Source organism: Copadichromis virginalis, linkage group LG3, assembly GCF_057382275.1.
Source record: "Copadichromis virginalis isolate Kocher_CV1m ecotype Utaka linkage group LG3, C_Virginalis_male_GT1.1, whole genome shotgun sequence".
In the NCBI taxonomy this organism is placed as follows: domain Eukaryota; kingdom Metazoa; phylum Chordata; class Actinopteri; order Cichliformes; family Cichlidae; genus Copadichromis; species Copadichromis virginalis.
In genome coordinates, this window is record NC_140620.1 from 20,295,055 (window position 1) to 20,316,019 (window position 20,965).

At 40.7% G+C, this 20,965-nt stretch overlaps 2 protein-coding genes across 2 annotated transcripts in view; one reads left to right on the plus strand and one right to left on the minus strand.

Annotated features, from left to right (window-relative positions):
* LOC146713299 (Fc receptor-like protein 5) overlaps window positions 1-20,965 on the plus strand; it is a 60,729-nt gene that overhangs the window by 18,593 nt on the left and 21,171 nt on the right. The window contains exons 6-7 of the mRNA XM_085446730.1: window positions 9,033-9,058; window positions 14,286-14,300. Coding sequence (XP_085302856.1) covers window positions 9,033-9,058; window positions 14,286-14,300 — 41 coding nt within the window. The remainder of the gene's footprint in view (window positions 1-9,032; window positions 9,059-14,285; window positions 14,301-20,965) is intronic.
* LOC146713300 (coxsackievirus and adenovirus receptor homolog) lies at window positions 17,869-20,837 on the minus strand. Its single transcript, XM_085452610.1, has 3 exons — window positions 20,833-20,837; window positions 19,512-19,909; window positions 17,869-19,275 (listed from the first exon to the last, which is right to left on the minus strand). The coding sequence occupies exons 1-3, from the start codon at window positions 20,835-20,837 to the stop codon at window positions 19,097-19,099; spliced, it is 582 nt and encodes a 193-aa protein (XP_085308736.1). The 3' UTR covers window positions 17,869-19,096.

Below are 20,965 nucleotides of genomic sequence, written 5' to 3' on the forward strand. Positions count from 1 at the left end.
GACAGCATGGTGGGAGTTTCTAAAATTGACGGCGTCTTCATTAATCCCATGCAAACGTACACCTATCTGGAACAACCCTGACATATTACAAAACAATAATATGATAAACTTTTCAGATTGGAGTGATAAAGGAATCAAATATTTAGAACATATACTAGAAGGAACAGAATTTATTTCATTTGACAGACTAGTTACACAATATGGGATCAACAAGAAAAGATTTTTAGAATATCAACAAATTAAATCCATAGTAAAAAAGAAATTTAAACCGGGTCAAGTTGAACTACAAACACCACCAAGTGTGGTTCAATTTCTTACTCTTAAACCCCCCAAATTACTATCCAAAATATACAGAATGCTTTCTAAAACAGATGAATCAATATCACTTCCTATTGCAAAATGGGAAGCGGATTTATCAGTTAACTTAGACCAAAACTTCTGGTCTCAGATTTGCTTAAAAACCTTTCATCTAATTAGAAATCCCAGTCTTCAATTAATTCAATACAAAATATTACATAGAGTGCACTATACAGGTCATCGGATGTTCAAGATGGGCTTTACGTCTACCAACAACTGCTCACACTGCCAAACCAATTCACCGGACAATTATATCCACGCTCTTTGGTTCTGTCCACCAGTTCAGAAGTTTTGGCGCGAGATATGTGAAGACTTATCGAAGTGTCTGAAATGTAACATTCCAACTTCCCCCTTAGTGTGTTTGTTGGGCAGCTTAGATAATGTCACTTCAGAAAAGAATATCGCCCATATGGTTTTCACTGCCCTATGCATAGCCAAGAAAACAGTCCTCATGAACTGGAAAAATATCTATTAGATTACATTAGTCTTGATACAGCCTCTGCCACCACATCAGATCAATTGCTCTGGGCTCCTTTGATCAGCTCCATCACCTAGTGGGGGTGGGGGGTCATAGTTTGGTCCCGCCTTCACTGTTGTGATTGGTGTGGGGGTAGGGACAGGCTTAGGGCGTCGGGGGGTTCCCCGGAGGCATCTTCCTTGGGGGGCTCAACCTGGGGTAGCGGTCATGTCCGGTTAGGGGCTCTGTTGGCTCTCCGGTGACTGTTTCCTCGCGGCTGCGTGCAGCGGGGCTAGGGGAGGGTCTGTGCTGACGGACGTGGGTTACTGACCTGGTAGCCTGGCTGGCCCTGGGTGGGTCCGGGATGGGCGTGAGGTTCTGGGGGCGCTCCGTCTCTGGGCTGGGACCTGGACTGGGCCTCGGGGGCTTGGGTCCTGGTTGGTGTGTTGCCGGGGTTGTGGGCGGGTGGGTGCATGGGGGCCCAGCCCTGGAGCAGGGTGCCGCCGGTGCGTCGAGCCACCTGGGGGGCTCTTCAACTGGTGGGGGAGATTGTCACATCTTGCAGGAGCTTTCCTCTCCTCAGGAGCTCCCTCTGCAGGAGGGGGAGATACAGGAGAGGTGGAGGAAGATCTCAGCCTGGGTGTTTATTGTCTTATGTAGTCTGGAAGATGAGTGGATGGTGGGGTGGGTGCAGTTTTCTCTGTGGTGGGGTTGGGTGGACTGTCCCGGGCTCTGTGGGGCCGGGCGGCGCTGCTGCACTGGGCCCGGTCTGGATGGGCCTGGGCCCCCTTTCCCTGGCGGGTCGCGGAGTATGGGGGTGCCTACTGGGGTCAGCGGGGGAGCTGGCCCCAGGGAGGGGTCACTTGCCCCTCCCTTCCTTCCCTCCCCATCTCCAGCTGCCTCCCTCTTCCCGCTCCACCACAACCACCCATACATGCAGGGCCTTGGAGTAGGGGTATGTCACCAGGGTGCAGAGGAGGCTACCCCCCCCCCCCCCCCCCCCCCCGTCCCCTTCTGGCTGCCTCTGCCTCCTCTGCCTCAATTTTATCCCACAACTTAGACATTCACATTACTCACACTCTCATTACACATACATATAGGATCTTGGGGGTGGGCACGATACACGGAGTCCAAAGTACCATCAGGGTGTACACCCCACCCCTGGCATCGTTGCCCACCTCTCAATTTTAAATACACGTAGACATTGAGGGCTAGCAGGAGGGACCATGCGCTTACCTGCTGCTCTCTGGCAGGTAGCTCCAAGCCCTCCTGGGTTTTAAATGCACCTTAGAACACACATGCATCAACACTACAATGAGCGGGTGGAGGGAGGTCTGGAGTCTTCTCTCACCCCCGTTCTCTGCGACCTGCTGGAGCAGGGGGGGCTAGGAGGAGGAGTTGGCCGTCCGACTGCGGTCTGGAGTGTGGAGCCTTCCTGCTGCTGCGGAGTCGGGGCGGTCTGCCTCCCCCCACCGCAGGGAAAAGGGAAACACCACCTGGGTCTGGGTGCAGTTCCCCCCTCCAGGGGCGGGGGCACCTAGACCCGGTTTGTAGAGTACGCTTGGGGAGTGTGATCGTGTGTACAACGTCTCTTTATGTCTGTCTCCACGTTGGTTTAGTGTGGAGTAAGTGCATATGAGAGCATGAGGGTGGGAATGGATGTTTGTATCTGTGTGTGCCTGTATGTCTGTGTCTATATGTCAGGTTGGGTGTCAGGCGCCACCTCTCTGGGGACATCTCAGGCCCTCCAAGGTATGGAGGCCTATCTCCCCCTACCACCACTTCCCCTGCCAGTGGCGGACTCCCTCAGACATCGGTGCGTTGGTGGTTCTTTGTGTCCGGGGATGGGCGTCCAGGTACACACCGGCTCACTCCTTGGTGGCCGCTTATCGGGGCCTGGAGCCTGGGGCTCGCTCGGGCCACTTCGGAGGTGGGGTGCCCCCGGCCTCTCGGCCTGGGGCTCGGTCACTCAGGCGCAGCTGGCTGCCGGCGGAGCTCACGGGCGCGTCACTGCAACTCCCCCTGGCTTCTGCTCCGCGGCTGCTGAGTGAGCCCTCATCTGGGACTCTCCTCAGCTCTTTCCGGGACAGTGGCGCAGCTGCCCCTCTGTTGGTCTTCCTTGGTCTCTTGTGTTCTGGGGGCCTCTGGATGTCTGGAGTTTTGATCTCCTCCACACCTGCTTCACGCCCTGGAGGACGGGGCTGTGGCCCCCCCACACCCTCTAGCAGATTATTACATGAAGGAACCTTTTAAAAAAACAAAAAACAAGCGCGTCCATGCTCACAGGTGTACACACGGGTGATCACACCCACAAACTACACCCTTTTTGGCTCCTACCTCAAAGCACACTGTGTTCTGTTGATCTTATGTGCTGCACAATAATGTTTAACATTTAGTATTTACTGTCATATTCCCATATATCATTGTGATGTTGTTTATTCTATTACTCTTGTTCTCTTCTGCTTGCTTTCTTTTTTCTTTCTCAGCAGGTGATCCAGGTGATTGATATATGCATTTTTTTTCTCTGCCCGTTCTGTTGGTTTTTGTCTTTTGCCCTTCTCCCCCGTCCCTCTTCTCAGCTGTTTCTCTTTCCCTCTTTCTTTCTCCCCTTCTTTCCCCCAGTCAAGTCTGTCCCGTATTCAGTAAGTGAAAATAAAATAAACAATAAAAGGTGAATCAAATGGACCATTACGGCAAGGCTGGGATGGTCAGTTTGGTAAAGTAAATCCGTTGGGCATCTTTCTTTGCCTTTAGACAACAATTCTGATGGCAAAAGAGCCAAACGGGACAGGCAAAAAAAAAAAAAAAAAAAGAGAGAAAAGGGGAAGAAACCCATAGCCATCCTCTGGTGGGAGGAGTCACACATAAAACAAACACAACATTGGATCATAACAGTATGTAGACGTCATATGTTGATGAACCTATGCATATTCATGTAACCACAATAAAAGGAGTGCTATGGGGAACCTGGCTGAGAGTTCGACGGAGGTCAAGTGGGCGGAACGACATCTGGCTCCGGTCAGGTCTCCCTCATGCATGAGTAACACAAAGAACTTTGCCTACTTGGTGTTCAATGCTTTTACTGTGTAGTTAAATTGTCTCATTCCAGCAGTGGGCCTGTGCTAGACAGACCCAACAGGTATTGATGTTCTGTTAAATGTTATTCAGCAGTTCTTGGAGAGTGTTTGGGATATGATATGTCACATATAGCCCTTCAGTATGATACCCAACAAGCAGAAATATTGTTTCTGTCACAAGTTATAGGCCACAATCACTTTTTGGTAGCCCTAAAATGCCATGTTCTCAGCCGTTATTCTGAACAAACAAGAAAGAGTCATGGTGATACTGGCACAATAGGTCTTTATTGTTTTAACTACTATTCGACAGTCTTATAAAAAAAATATGAACAACGCGAGTAGACATACTAAACCTGTAGGCATTAATTATTCCATCGTGATGCGTGTAGTCATTCGTGACTGCGCTACACACTGAAAGCAAACTTCTGACAAGCGTCATAGTTCGGTTACAAGAAACGTTAAAGCTCCATAAATGCACACCTTTGCCTAATAACAAAGACATAAATGTGTTTGGGTTTTTTCCCAGGTTATATCAGTTGCACGGAAGTAACTGTCAATGCAAGTAATCCGGGCACTGCTGCTTTAAGCCTGGACTTGGATGTTTTATGTCTTGTTTGCTTTTATTGCAACTACTGCTATTTCCTTTTAATATAACACTGTTCTTGCAGCTTTTGTACCTGCAGTAATCTAAATGTTCTTCATTGAACAGGAAGTGATCCAGATGCAGTCTACTCAACAGTGGGAATATATGAAGATGTCAGTGATGGACAAATAGCCAACAGACCAAACAGCACTGGAGGTACAGCGAATGTAAAAGTGGTTTTCTTATTCCCTGTCATATATAACCTTTTTCATTGTTGGATGTTCATATTAGGTGTTTCAAATAAAAAAGTCAATGTATGCACCAGGATGGACTGAGGGTCATAATGGACCAGTGAAATTTAAAGATAAAAATGTAACGCTGACAATGATCAGAATAGGTCCACTTTAAAAAATATGACATGACCTTTAAAATCTTTAAAAAAAATCATTTTATTTTGACAGGAGTCAGTTCCACATCTTAATGCTTGAATTTGTGCTAAATTTAGGAAAAACAACCAAATAAAAACCGAATATCTTTGTATCAATATGTACCTGTAACCTCATGGCTCACCAAAGTCTGAATGTCAATTTATTTTCAAAGCAACATCGAAAAAAAATCTGCAAATCATATAAAAAGTTGTTAACAAAAGAGGGAAGCTGTACAGTTTTCAGTTTCGTTTTTGAATGCATTACAGCTCTACAATCTAATCTAATCTGTTTCTATCAGTCACTAGAGCACAGGTGTTTTTTAAATAAAATAAAATGTTTTTCTCCTGTTTATGTCAGGGGGGCAGACAAGAGGCCTGTGTTTCCTTTTGTTTTCCTTTGATGTAAGTTAGATCATTTTATCTGAGAATGTTTCTGTTTGCAATTTCTGTCATGCTCACCCTGAAGTTGTGTTATGGACTGCAGATTCTTTGGAACATGGGAATCATGTTAAGCTCAGGTTTCTCCAGAGCTGGGATATATACAGCAATATGCCCCTTTGGGGTCCAGACTAGGGCTGTGTGGGTCAGTGTGATTGTCACACTAGTCTAGGTTACCGAAACTAAGCAAGGAGGGGGGCCAACAATGAGGTCCATTGTGGGCCCGCAATGTACCCACAGTATGCCCACATACTACACAGTATGTTGTTGGTTTTGATTAAACTACAAAGGTTGTAATTTTGTTTCCTGTTCTTTGAACTGTGTGTGTTTGTTTTCAGGCTTTAAACTAGTGCCGAACATCATCTACTCTGGGCTGTAGTAGTCCACCAGTCCAACTGCCGCAATCCAGCTGCTGGTCTCTAACTGACCCCACCAACACCTCAGACGAGAGGACATCAACATGTTCAAAAGTATATTTTATGAACCTAACCAAAACCTACATATTACTTAAAGGCACCCCCCCAACACACACACACACACACACACACACACACACACACACACACACACACACACACACACTTATTTAAAAGACTTATCTAAGCTTGAAGTTGTTTTATGTCCTCAGTGATCACTGTTATTTTTTTTTTTTTTTTTGTTGATGTTTGTCAGATCCATCTCTTCATCCCACAGTAGAGATGTAGAGATCATGTTTTGTAAAAGATTTTTTCACTAGTTTTTCTCATGTGGTTCTGTGGGTTTCACGTGACTAGGGTGTCAGATAAAAGATTTTTTTGAGTTGTTCTGTTTTGGTTGTGGCTAACTGATACACTTCACTCTCCAGTGCAGAAAATAAAGAATAAACCTTAAACCACAGGCTAAGAACAGCATGGGCACTCTTGAGTGGCCGCAAACTGTGCAGAAAGCCTCAGTGCATGATGTGTGTGAAAAGATCTCATCTTTATGTACAAAGTAATCCAAGTAAAACAACCAAAAAAAATTTTGATTTTTTTTTAAATGGTTAAAGTCATTTTTTCTTGTTTTTCATGATTTTGTATGATGAAAAACTCTCGAAAGTGAAAAGCCAACTTCAACAAGTTATTTTGGAGTTTGGACTATTTGAGCAAAAACTCCCTTTTAACAGGAAAAAACCTCTAGCAGAACCAGGCTCAGGGAGGGGCGGCCATCTGCTGTGATTGGTTGGGGTGAGAGAAGTAAGACAGGATAAAGACATGCTGTGGAAGAGAGACAGAGGTTAATAACCAGTGTTGGGCAAGTTACTTTGAAAAAGTAATTAATTATAGTTACTAGTTACTTCTTCAAAAACAAAACTGAGTTATTAACTGATTTACAAGATTCTAAGAGTAATTAATTACTTGAAAAGTAACTATTGCGTTACTTTAAAAAAATGTTTAACCCTCTGAGGTCCAGGGTATAATTGGCAATTTTTAACTACTTTTGATGTTTCCTCTACATTTCACCTTTAAAAACTATTTACTTTGCCTTGTTTGGTATCATCCTTTTCAGCACAACTTCACGTGTCTGAATTTACAGTTATATTTTCATTTTGACATACTGTATTAACACAATTGATCTAAAATCAGACAAAAAACATAAAATCAGAGTAGAAAAAGTTATATTTTTTACTGTAACAACCACAAACATCTTTAATGAATCATATTTTATAACTTCAAATGCAAATATAAATTGTCAATTTTAAAATCATAGGCACAAGTTTTGCAAACAAAAAAGTTATTTGCATCCATTTACCCTTTTTTTAATAACCATTTCAAACTATTTACATAACAATCAGCTGTTCTGCATTCAATAAAGTGCCACACAAACTATTTGTGCCACTTCAAAAATTTCTGTCCACTATAAAGGAGAACATCACAGCCTGATACCTGCAGGCCGGACAGCAGCAGGTGTATCACTCCTTTTTCTACCTGGAGACAGCAGTCACCTCATTGTTCTGACACACAACACAAAACTATCCACAACACTACACACTAACTACACAAGACAACACATTAGTAAGTAACGCCATTATTCCCATCACTGTTAGTAACAAGTATGATTCAGTGCAGAGAGGTCTATTGACACAAGCGTTCAGTCATAAACTGAAAACTCATAAATGTGTTTGATTGAGACCGGACATTTTTCTGACTTGCATCTCCTGAACCAGCACAGAGTGCCTCCTGTTAAAGCTCTCTATAAAGCCAGAGCTAGATATGATGCACATTTACATTTTGCTGCCATCTACTGGTAAAACTGTGTGTTACAAAACAGCAGCTGCTTTATAATAGTTTAACCTCTTTAACAGGGGTGCCCAATCCCGGTCCTCGAGAGCTACCATCCTGCAGCTTTTAGATGCCTCCTTGTTCCCACACACCTGAATCAAATGAATGGCTTGTTATCAGGCCTTTGCCAAACACGATGGCATGCTGAAGAGATCAAACCATTTGATTCAGGTGTGTGGAAACAAGGATGCATCTAAATGCTGCAGGACGGTAGCTCTCGAGGACCGGGATTGGGCACCCCTGCCCTTTAACATCACCACTGCTGTCAGTATAAAATGTGGTGATTACCTCGTCCTTTATAGAATCCCTGTTCTTCCACTTATCCAATCACAGTCACTGAGGGGCTGGAGTCTACTCCAGAGGCAGAGTACCTGGACAGGTCACAAAATAAATACCTATAAGGAAGTCTAGAAAAATAGAACATTTTTAGTTATTTTACAGGCCTATTGTATAAATTTTATTGCAAACCCTTTAAAAAATAAAATTGTATAAAGATTTGGTGATAATCAATTCTTGTCCCGTTTATTTTGAACTCTTTCTTAGTGATTTTCTTTTTCTGGGAGTTTATATGAGTAGGCCTCAGTGGCTGCTGTGTGTTTTTAATCACTACAGAAATCAAATGCTAGACGTTTACTCACTAAAAATGAAGCTCAGGAAGAAAATGCAAACTCCACACAGAAAGGCCAGATGGTAGATTTAAAGTCAGGGCCTTCTTCCTGTGAGTCAACAATGCTAAGCACCGCACCACCAGCTGGCCTATGAAGATAATTACATTCTTTACCTTAGCACCAAACAGGTTAAAAGCAGTGTCAGGCTGTAAGCAGGTGAGTCTCATGGCCAAGGCCATGAACACTTGTGTAAATGTTATATTTTTGTCTTTTATTCACCCCTCGAAAGTAGAGGGATAATCAGTAAGCAGTTCCACAGTTAAAGATGTCATGTTTAGATTTTGTGTAGATACTGATAATTTCAGCCAATTCTGCTCCAATCATAAGGGTAAAGATAATAAAACAGGCATTTTTAGTAAGCAGTGGTCATAGGCCAAAGGTCAAGGGTCAGACATCACCATAATGTAATAACATCATAAAACTGCACGTTTCAGTTTAATTATTGCCCTTCAGATGGAGCTCTGAGTGCTCTAGTTATTATTTTACATGTACAGTTCAGATGCTTGGTGATAGTTTCATTATACCAAGACACTAAATTACAAAGATTTAAAATGACAGTAACAAACTATTTTAAGAACTAAGACGGCCCATGAAAGAGTTCAAATAAACAGAATTCTATTTTAAAAAGAAATACTTAACAAAATATCATAACTCAAAAAAATGACCGGCCCAAATGAGAGGAAGCTCCACGTATACAGTAACTCAATCGGAGGGAGAGCCTTCAGCCCCTCTTCTGTGGAACCAGATTCCTGTTTGGATTCAGGAGACAGACACTATCTCTACTTTCAAGATTAGTTAGGGCTGGATCAGGTGACCCTGAATCCTCCCTTAGTTATGCTGCAATAGACGTAGGTTGCCGGGGATTCCCATGATACATTGAGTTTTTCCTTTCCAGCCACCTTTCTCACTCACTATGTGTTAATAAACCTCTCGGGTTTGAATCGTATCTGTTATTAATCTCTGTCTCTCTTCCACAGCATGTCTTTTATCCTGTCTTCCTTCTCTCATCCCAACCGGTCGCAGCAGATGGCCCCGCCCCTCCCTGAGCCTGGTTCTGCCAGAGGTTTCTTCCTGCTAAAAGGGAGTTTTTCATTCCCACTGTCGTAGGGGTTCATATGATTGTTGGGTTTTTCTCTGTATCTATTATTCAGCTGTCAAATACTTTTTTTTAATGTTTGTCTTTTATTCTTTGGAGCTTACAAGCCACAAGAGAGAGCGAAACTAAAGAAAAGAGAACACATTAAGGTTACTTAAAACAAGGAATACATAACTAAAAAAGTTGTTTAAAAAGTTTTATCTGTTCCTAAAACTACACTATTTCTTTCTTCTCCTTTTTAGTTTCAGCACGACTCAGTTGTTTATCATAATTATTCATCAAAAGGTGGAAGAGCAAAATGTCAAGAGCATAAAAGACTGGAAAAAAAATGTTTTTGTAATTCAGATGTTTGTAAAAAGAAAACTGGTAGATGTAAAGTGTTAAGTTGTAAAAAATGAGGTTTTGTCTCTTTCCATTGCATTGCACAACAAACCAAGGTCAGCAAATTTCTTCTGTCATAGTTCAAAGTGTTCATTTTTATTCTTGGACGCTACTTGAGTAGCTTTGCATGAATCACAGTTCAAAATAACCCTTCGTTATCTGCCTTGGAGCAGCCCCGTAGTTTATTCTTTTTGAAACAAGCTTTTTTTTTTTTTAGCTCCTTCATATTTAAGGCAACTTTCACTAAAGGCTGCTCCTCAAAAACAGAAGGATTGGAGAGCAGGTGGGTGGAGTTTCTCTGCCCAAAATGTCCATGTTAGCTGATGTGGGGGACCAAGACTGAGAGTCGAGCAAAGCTTCGAGCCGTGAGCCAACAGTGTTGTTTGGCTCACAAACACTGACCACATTATGTGAAACTTTTATTATTAATACTTTATTGAGGTGACTTTTGTTGTGATTTGGCGCTATATAAATAAAATTGAATTGAATTGAATTGAATTATTTATCCAGGTAAAAATGGGTATCCCTGGAATGTCCCTCCTGCATTTTGACTTGATGGACTAACAGTTAGTCCATCAAGTCACCAGTTAGTCACTAACTGGTGTTGTCCATACGTCATCTTGTCTCTCCTCACAGGGACATTTAGCATCATAGAAGCACATGTAACACACTGACCTGTTAATTAGTAACCAATACCCTGATAATTAACGGCTGTCTGTAACTGAACCTGTGATAAATTAAATCCTTAATTTTCCATCTTCTGGTTAATTGATCTGTCTGCCCCCAGGTAATAAACAGATCAACCAGTGGTGAGCAGGGATTGGACAAGGAGGGTGATGATGTCACCACAGAATCTCACAGAGCAGTTACGAACTGAATCAAACCCAGTGCCATGTGTTTATCATCAGTTTCCACTTTCTTTTACATGTTTTCTGAACCAGTTCATAAACTTTCGACTCTAGATTTCTTATCTGTTCTCAAGAAGACTTTGTCATGTTCCATGATCAAGTCCCATACTTGTTTATATCAAGGGTGTCGAACTCCAGGCCTCGAGGGTCGGTGTCCTGCAGGTTTTAGATCTCTCCCTGGGTCAACACACCTGAATCAAATGATTAGTACATTACCAGGCCTCTGGAGATCTTCAAGACCTGTTGAGGGGTTTAGCCATTTAAATCAGCTCCCCAACAATAGATCTAAAACCTGCAGAACACCGGGGCCTGGAGTTTGACACCTGTGGTTTATATGTATAGCTCCTTCCATTAGTGTGTGGTTGTGTGTGCACCCCTCTTTGCTGTTTGTTGTTAGATGAGAGCAATAGTGTTTGTAAATCATGAATTGCAAACACTTATCCACATTTTTGGTATTGGTTTAAATACAACAATCTATAATTCTTATTGTTCTTGAGCAAAAAAATATTAAAAACCATTTTTTCTGGTGATACTCCCATATGTGAGAGAACTGCAAGGTCACCACACCAGTGCTGTGAAAGTGATCAGTCTGGAGAATCGTCTTTCCTTAACCTCACAACTAAAGTGTGCAGTTTGCATTATTTGTGCTCAAACGGAATCCAGTCCACCAGCACCACCTGTGGCAAACTGCCTTACAACCAGATTAACTTGTAACGCATCTGCACCTGGCTTTGTCACCACATTTTAATACCCATGTCATGCACAATACATTTGTAACTTTCATTCTTGTTTCTTGCAAATAAACTATTAAATAAACAGCAGTAATTTCTTCAGTTATCTCACATCAATAGGAAACAACATGTCAAATCGAACACATGGCATTTTAGAGAGTGCTATTTTGGTTGTGTTATCATGTTCTGTTGGAATAGATTGTGTTTGTTTTTGCTTAGGAAACAAACTCAAATTTAAATGCCTCTGAAAAGATGGAGTAGTGTATTTTTCCTTCCTTCTTCTTTCTCTTCCTCAAAAAAAAACTTTTAAAGAAAACTGCTGGTGTCCCCCTCCCCTTAAAAGTATAAGAAAAGGAAAAAGAAACTAGCATTAGGTTCAAATAGAAGAGACAGAAGCGGGCAAATAAAAATGACAGTAAAATAAAATATGGACTGGTAGTCACAGTTAATAATCCTTCACATTATGGTATTATGATCGTGATTTTCTGTTTGCTTCAGATAGTTCCAAAAGTAGTCCCAATGTTTATCTTTGTCTTCTGCATCATTTTTAAGTTTATTGAGCATGGACTCATAGGAAGCAGTCTCTGCCATTGCTCTGATCCCATCTTTCAGCTCAGGACATACTGTAGTATTCCAGTGCCTGAGGATAACCCTCAATGCAGTTACTAGTCCAACCATAACAACAGTAAAAATATTTTTATGAATTTTTGGGATATGAAAGTGGTCTCCTAACAAACTCAATCCAGGAGTTAAGGGCAATTCTAATCCTGACCAACCTTTTAGAAGTGAGACAACTTCCTTCCAAAAAGGAGCTACAAGGGAACATTCCCAAAAACAATTTAAGAAAGTCCCCACCTCAATTTTGCATTTCCAACAAAGATTGTCAGGTATATGCTTCACAGGGCTATGTGTTTCTTATGTTTCTTATGTGTAACTATAGTAACCTGGGACACTGGAACACTTTGGGCAAATATAGATAATTAATTAACACAGCTGGAGAGAATTGGTAGTCTGCTCCACTTCACCACTATAATGGGTTTGTTGTTGTTTGGAGCTCGACATGGCAGTGTTGTGTTCTGTTCAGACTCAGATGTGATGATCTTCTGGTCTGAGAAGAGGAAACAAAGAGGCAGGAGTGATTCTACTTTCAGGCTTTTATTAAAAAATACCCATAATTTAATGGATATAGTCTCTTCAAAAGAGCTGCTGTAACAGGCTGCCACACTCTGTAACAACAGGTTATGCTTGCAAATGTTGTCAATTCTGACAGAAAATAATACTAAAAGGAATTAATATTACTGCTATTTGTACTTTTAGAGGCGCTTGAGTATCCCCAAAAAGCATCTAAACTCGCCTATGCAGAACGGTTAAAGGTTTCAGATTATAACTGTTCACTTCTAAAGCAGCCAATCAGAATAGAGAGAACCCCCCCCCCAAAAAAAAAGACCACTGAACTCCACAAAAGTGCTGCTGGCCCTGTGCTGGCCAAAAACAGTTTCAGTTTCAGAGTTCAAATAAACAGAATTCTAATAAAAAATACTTAACAAAATATCATAACTTAACAAAATGACCTGCCCAAATGAGAGGCAGCTCCACATATACAGTAACTCAATCGGAGGCAGAGCCTTCAGTTTTCAGGCCCCTCTTATATGGAACCAGCTTCCAGTTTGGATTCAGGAGACAACACTATCTCTACTTTTAAGATTAGGCTTAAAACCTTTTGCTAAAGCATATAGTTAGGGCTGGACCAGGGATTCCCATTGTTATAGACAGTGTTGTTGTTAATGTATGTTGCACCCCGGAACCTTCAGAGGTTTTTCAGGGTTCTCCCTGCCGGAATGTTATGTGTGGGACAGTTTCCTGTATGTATGCGACTAGCTGTGGTTGTTTCTAAAAGTGGTCAGTAAACGTCCTAAAACTGGCACTTGAGTTTCCGAGCATTTTTATCCTGAGGTTATAACACCCATGATGCATTGAGTTATTTTTCTTCAGTCGCTATGTGTTAATAGACCTCGCTGTACTATATCATACTTGTTATTAATTTCTGGATCTTTCCATAGTCTGTCTTTTGTCCTGTCTTCCTTCTCTTACCCAGCAGATGGCCGCCCCTCCCTGAGTCTTGTTCTGCTGAAGGTTTATTCCTATTAAAAGGGTTTGTTTGGTTTTTCTTTATTATTGTAAGGTCCACCTTAAAACCACATTGACAATAGCTTAACTTAATGTAGAATGTAACTTAATGTAGAAGGAAGATAGAAACCAGAGTATTTGAATTGTGTGGTTGCATGCAGCCATCACACACACAAGCAGGCTAAGACAGGTTTTCACTTTGCCTCAGTGACAGTCTGGAATCTGTTTATTCATGCAGCGGGATCACACACACATTTATGTGCCACGCATTAGTGTTTTATTTTTTCTGCATCTGTTTCAGATCAGATTAAAGCTGCATGCTGAAAAAAAAAGCTAACGTGTTGCAAAACCCTCACTGCAGCTGTTGGGAGGGGTCATACAAAAAGTGAAGTGATCAAAGAAAACTGTTCAAAGCAGTACAATGGATAGCACGTGTCTACTGTCGCTGATATGTAAGTCCACACTTTGTTTTTAAGATTAGAAAATATTTGTATATATTTTATACATGCTGATATAACATATTTAGTTCTCAAATACTCTTTTTAGTGTTTGTTTTGCCAAGCTTTTGGAGCTCAAAAGGCGTGACAAGCAACAAGAGAAAATATTAAGGGTGTTTTTCATGGTTCCTACAACACTTTTATTTATTTACTTACTCAGGTTACTTAAAACTATGAATACATAACTAAAAAAACTTGTTAAAACAGTTTTATCGGTGCCTGTTTCTTTTTGTTTTAGTTTCAGCGCAACTCAGTTGTTCATTGTATGTTCATCAAAAGGAGGAAGAGCAAAATGTCAAGAACATAAAAGACTGGAAAAAAAACATTTTTGGTATTTCAGGTGTTTGTAAAAGAAAAACTGGTAGATGTAAAGTGTTAAGGTGTGAAAAGGAAGGTTTTCTGTCTGTTCTCTTTCCATTGCATATATCCAGTCTGCTGCTTGCTACTTCATCTGCTCAGCCTGCTAAAAGATCATCATGAAAACATCACTGCACATCTGGACTCTTTTTTTTTGGTCTCAGTTGTGAAATGTCAAACTAACACATCTGCCTTTCTTTGTAGTTGTGATCTCACTGTTGAGCTGCACAACAAACCAAGGTCAGCAAATTTCTCGTCTTATAGTTCAAAGTATTTATTTTTATTCTTGGACTCTACTAGAGTAACTTTGCATTAATCACAGTTCCAAACTAATCCTTCTTTATTTGCCTTGGAGCAGCCCTTTAGTTTATTCTGTCTCTGAAACAAGCTTTCTTTTTTTTTAGCTCCTCCCTATTTAAGCCAACTGTCACTAAATGGCTGCTCATCACAAAAACAGAAGGTTTTAACAGCATGTTGTGGCTGTAGACCCTAGAAAAATAACTATATGTCCTACTGACGCTGTGCACTGATATTGTGACTGGCATGTTCAGTTCTTTTTCAGTTCAGTTCCTGGATGGAGATTACTGAAACTAAGTGTAAGAACTTAAGGGGCAAACATGCTTGCCTCTGGAAAAGACAAATAAATAAAAAAATGACACAGAGTGGAGACCCAGGAGGGAAGAACTTCAGACTTCTGTTTGTTTCTATTGCTGACACATCCACCAACCACAAACCATTTTTTACATTAATTAATAATGGTGTTAAATTTTGGTTACAATTACTGATTGTATGATTATGATTTTTGCAATAAGTGTAAAAAAAAGTAGTCATATTTATAAAATTGGAAAATGGGAAAACATTTGAAATGAGCTACAGTGACCATTTTCTTTGAGACCACATTATGGAAAAAGAAAACTTCAAGAAGAAAGACCCATATGAGACAAAGCTACAACTGACAGCATTTACTGAATAGATAAAAGTATAATTATTGATTATGATAGAATACACAGACAGCAAACATGTGAAAACTGAGGAGCACTCAAAGCTGGTCACTGGAAACGTATGCAATATCATGTATTTTCAAAGGGAGTCCAAAATATTACAAATTATTTTAAGTGTAACTGGCAGAGTTGCTGTGTTGGAATGGATGTGAGATTTTTACCCCAAAACAAGGCTGCAGAGTTCATTTTGATTTAGTTTTAGTGAAAGTTGATTCACATCATACCCTCTCCTTCACAGCTCGTCTGACTGTGAGTCCCAGCAGCTCTCAGCAGCTCTGTTTAAAGATACATTTGTGTCTCTGAGCTGTGAGGAGGACGACAGCTCTGCTGGATGGACTCTGAGGAGAAACACAAGCACCGACTCCAGAGCAAAGTGTGGAGATGGATTTGGAAAACCATCTGGATCTTCCTGTAACATCAGCTATATTGACACACTGGACAGTGGAGTTTACTGGTGTGAGTCCAGAGAGGGTCCCATCAGCAACATGGTTAACCTGACAGTCACTGGTAAGCTGAGTGTGTGGAGTTAGTGTTGATGAAGCTGTGTGTAAATGGATGAAATGCTGTAGTTTGTCTCTGTGTTGAGGTGGATCAGTGATCCTGCAGAGTCCTGTCCTCCCTGTGATAGAGGGAGATGACGTCACTCTGCTCTGTAAAACAAAGACCCCTCCCTCCAACCTCCCAGCTGCTTTCTTCAAAGATGGCGTCTTCATCGGGATGCAGCCTACAGGTCACATGACCATCCAGCATGTTTCCAGGTCTGATGAAGGCCATATCACAGGTGAGGAGCTTCACTCTGATTTCACCTCTTATTTCATCCACATATTCACTGAACAGGAGCGATTCTCTCCGCAGGTGAAACTCCAATTATTCACTGAGCTCCGCCCCAGGCATAGACTGCTTCTGTTTGTGCTTGGGAAATAAATTAAATTTTAAATGCCTCTAAAATGATGGGGTACTGAATTTTTTTGTTTGTTTAACCATAGTCACCTGGGACACTTTGGGCAAATATAGATGATTAAGTAAAGACTGTGACTGGATAGAAGAACATGAATGACTGACGTATGCCAACTGTGATTTTTGTCTTTTCTCAATTTGTGTGATCACAATGAAGGTCCTCACATAATTTAGCTTCCAGGTGGGAACACAGCTCTTCTAATCAAGTTTAAACTGAAGTAACAAACACACCAAGTCTGGATCTTTTTGAAAGTAAAAGTTAATAAATTACTGAATGCTTCTCATTGTTAAATTAGAGGGAGGGAAACATGACTCCCTCCAACGCTATAAACTCACTGAGACATCTTTCAGGAGCAGATTCAGGAGCACACACACAAAAAACACAAGAAACGTATTTTTGATCTTTGAGTTCCAAAGCCTGACTTTTACAGAGAATCACAAGAAACATTGGAGAGAAAAAATTACGATGAACTAACAAAAGGTTCATTACAATATTAATAAGGAATAAAGATCATTGAAACAGGCCTCAAACTCCAAATTGTGCTGTACCAAACAAATTCTAAAAAGCTCCACAAGATGGCACTCCAACACAAGGAATGAAATCATACCTGCTCAGGCAGGTCAGCGATCAGGTCCTCCAACTAACCTCTGTGCACCAGGAATACGGCTCCATAACTCCTCTGCTTAACAGTCACACAATTCAATGTTCTTGTTTTTGTATCCAGCTGTGAGGTCAGTTTTAACATTTTGGCAATCAGCCGTTTAATCTGTTTCACACCTACACACATAAATTCATTTGGGATTTTCATAATAAAATTATCTGTGTTAGCCATTGTGTTTTTATTGTACTCTTTATTAGTTTACTCTAATCTGTACTTGTGACAGAAAGTACCTGAGGCACATAACACTGCAGGCACGTGAATATTTTTATGTACAGTGTGTTCACTCTTGCTTCTACAGCTTTCTAGCAGCCTCCAGTGCAGCACAGCTCAGCATCCTGCTCAAATAGGGCGGCATGATTACATGATGGAGGTCACCTGTGTGGGTCACCCTGCAGCTGAGCCACAAACCACCACAGTAAATTAACTTAATTGATAAAACATACAAAAAAAAAAAATCTCAAATGCTACTTTTATCAAATCTTACTTCAAATTAAAAAAATTTGATGGCCTTTTCATTTAAGCACCTCCCACTAGCACATCCACTGTTCCCAGCACTGCTGAAGCCACCAGGCTTGAAACAAAGCTCCAGCACACAGGAACATAGGTTTACATGGGTTTTCTGTTATTCATGTAATAACTGTTTGTAGATGCAGAGGGTTCATTCACACATCTACTTCCTAAACATTGCCATTTTCTTTGGATTGATTCCAGATCAGACTAAAGCTGCACACACTGATTTGAGAGGTCAGAGTTTTCTTCCTCTCAAGACTCATTTCACTGTGATCAATAAAGTTATTCTTATTGTCTTTCTGCTAAGGACTGAAAAAGAAATACAAAACACTGATACATCTTAAAACTTTATTTATAAAAACACGTTTCTAAACAAACAAACAAAAAATGTTTTTGACACTTTTGATTTGGGGCAAACAGTCACTACTTGTACTCCTTGTATCTCTCTGTCATTCACTTACATGTATTCTGTGTTGTTTATACTGACTTTCATTCGTCTTCTCACCAGTGCATAACTCCACTTTCTCCCGGCTTTCACTATAGATCACAGTGTTTGCAAAGTCATTTCACAGCATTCTTCTGAATTTACAATTAACTTGAATTACAGAGAAATAATAAGGCAGTGCACGCTGGTAAAGACACTGACAGAATGTGTTGTTGATCCAAAAACCAACAACACCACTAACAGCAAAAACTGAAAGACCAACTATGAGTCCAACAGATCTGCCGTTTAGGGTTGGGCGATTGGACGAATATATCGACTATCCCATCGTCGATAGTTTTTACAAAGGCGATTTATTTATTTATTTGCCCATAAGTAAGTTGGCTAATAATGATGGAGCTAACAGAAGCAGTCAACAGAAATATAAAATCAAAGCGCTGTTTTAACAGGACCCTCTTTCATCTGCGATCAAATGCTCCCTCCTCAGAGTGCGCCCAAATGCAACGAGTCATTTACTCAAACTCATAACAGAGAGGCAGTAGCCTCAGAAAAAAACAGTTGGATGGTGGACACGTACATGCTTATGCAAGTTAGTCATGTTTGAGTCCTTTGCTCGCACTATACGTCTGCACAAGCGGCAAACCGCTTTAGTTACATCCTTTGGTTTACCGCTTTCATCCAGTTTAAAGCCAAAGAAATCCCAAACTGGCTACTTTTTTTGGCAATTAGTTCGTGTTTGGACTTTTTCTGTGTTGTAAATGCGCAAATCAGACTGTGCATGATTACAGCCATGTCCAAATTCATAGGCTGGGTTTGAAAACGATGCGTCGGGAGTTTGCTGTTCTCGCCGGCTCTAGTGACCCTTGAACCCCGGCGAGCTATCAGGCTGTTGGGTAACAGACATTTAATGTGGGATGTCTTGATAAACCGAGCAGATATTTAAAGTTTACAGAGCTACATTCTTGCCTGAAAATATCTTAAAAGTTTATTTTGTGACCCAGAAAGATTAAAAAGAGTAAAATTAAAACTAAGTAGCTGCAAACCATTTTGGGAAACTGGACTGTGCTATGAATTCTGGGATATGGTGGGTCACACCCATCATCGTCGATTATTGGACTTGTCATACTTGTTCAGAAGGAGACTTGTATTTTGAATTCCTACATTTTCTGTAGATCACAATACCAACAGCAACAACAAGAAGCACAGCAGGAACTGACAGACCAACTATCAGTCCAACAGATCCACTCTTCTCTCCTTCATCCTCCTCCCCTCCATCTCCACTTTGTCCTCCTGTCTGACCTGCAGGTGAGAAACAGGTGTGAGGTGTCAGCTGTCAGGTAGGTGATGAGTGAAGAACAGAACAGAATCCATTTCCTCTTCAAACTGCTGTCAGACATTATCTACTGCACTCTGATCACATCACTCAGACCAGCTGCTTTCTACAAAGTCTCATCAACAACATCTTTACAAAGAAAAATCAACAACCAGGAAGCAGCTTCACCTCTGATCACACACACACTCAACTTCACACTCACCTCGTTCTTCTACCTTCAGGCTGATGCTGTTCAAAATTTGAACTGGCTGATTGTTGTATCCTGCTTCACATTCATATGTTCCAGAATCGTTCATGGTGACATTCTGGAGAATCACTGAGAAGTTTCCATTCTTCATCCATTTTGAATCCTTCAGCTTCACCCGACCTTTAAATGATTGATCCAGGAGGTCTTCCTGAAAATGACCGTCTTTTAAGTAAAAGACATAATCCTTTATCTGCAGGTCAGGTTTGGTCCACCTCAACAGTACGTAAGTAGCATCACTGGGGCCGTAACACTCCAGAGTGGCATCTTCTCCTTGTGTTACGTTGACCTCTTTTTGGCCCACAGAAGGAAAAGATGAGAAAAAAAAAAAGGAAGAAAAAATCAGTAACACAGTTCTAACAAAATATTTAATTTCAATACAATAATTCAAGCAGTCTTCTTACTTTAAACTGAACATATCACAAAACAGATGATAAGATGATGGAAATATAAACTCTCATACATATTTTTCTAAGTGAATAACGAAGCTTTACTGGTGACATATTCATGTGTGATTATAGATCTTTTTATGTTGATGATAGATTTTTGTCTGTAGAGGAACTGCTTAAAATATGTTGATTTTACTTTTGGAAAACACCAGAGCCTATACAAAAGTAAATGTAAAGTCATACCAATTACTACTGTTTTATTCATTAATTTCAATTTTATTGTTTTTGTAGAAGGTGCTGTAGAAGATTTCTATCCTGAGTACATATCTTGCATAAAAAATAGAACAAATGTCCAACCTGTGTGCTTTGCTTTTAATCTAGTGAAAAACCCCAATAATAAAGCTGGTATGCATATTAAAGTCAATAATTGAAAGTATTTTTTTAAAATTAACTTTAAACATGTTGTTGTTGACTTAGATAAAGATAAAATATATATCAAAATGGTCTACACTTAAAATGTACCTTTTAAGTGAGTCCTACAAAGTGCTTTCAGGTGTTTTCACAGACACAGGATGGAGCCTGGGAGCTTTAAAGTTCGGTTTGTTAAACAGTGCTCGCCTAAACTGAACTGTGTGATTTCTGAACCATAATCAGCTAAACATTTTTTTGAGTTTGACTTTTTGCTCTACGTGAATAAATGTCATGTACATGTAGCCACCGTGATGCACCCATTTGTTTTTAACTTGTTTTTTTTGTTTTCACTGATAATTGTATTAAAAACACATTTCCTCTTGCTTGAAAGTCCAGCTAATGTCTGCACAGATCCCTGACAGGATGAATATCAAACAGCTCAATAATAAAAGGAAATTTATAAAATGTTTTTAACCAACCGCATCCTACGGAAACAGAGACATCTGCAATACCATAGAACAAGCATAAGCTTTAGTTACACCTTTGTGTACAGTGGAGAGCCAACAGCCAAGTAGTCATTTCTCTTAAGGTCCCATTATATTCACTGCAGTA

Coding starts and splice junctions, on each gene's coding strand:
- LOC146713300 (XM_085452610.1), bottom strand. Junction 19,276..19,511: donor CCTGAAGGTAGAAGAACGAG/GTGAGTGTGAAG, acceptor TCTCACCTGCAG/GTCAGACAGGAGGACAAAGT.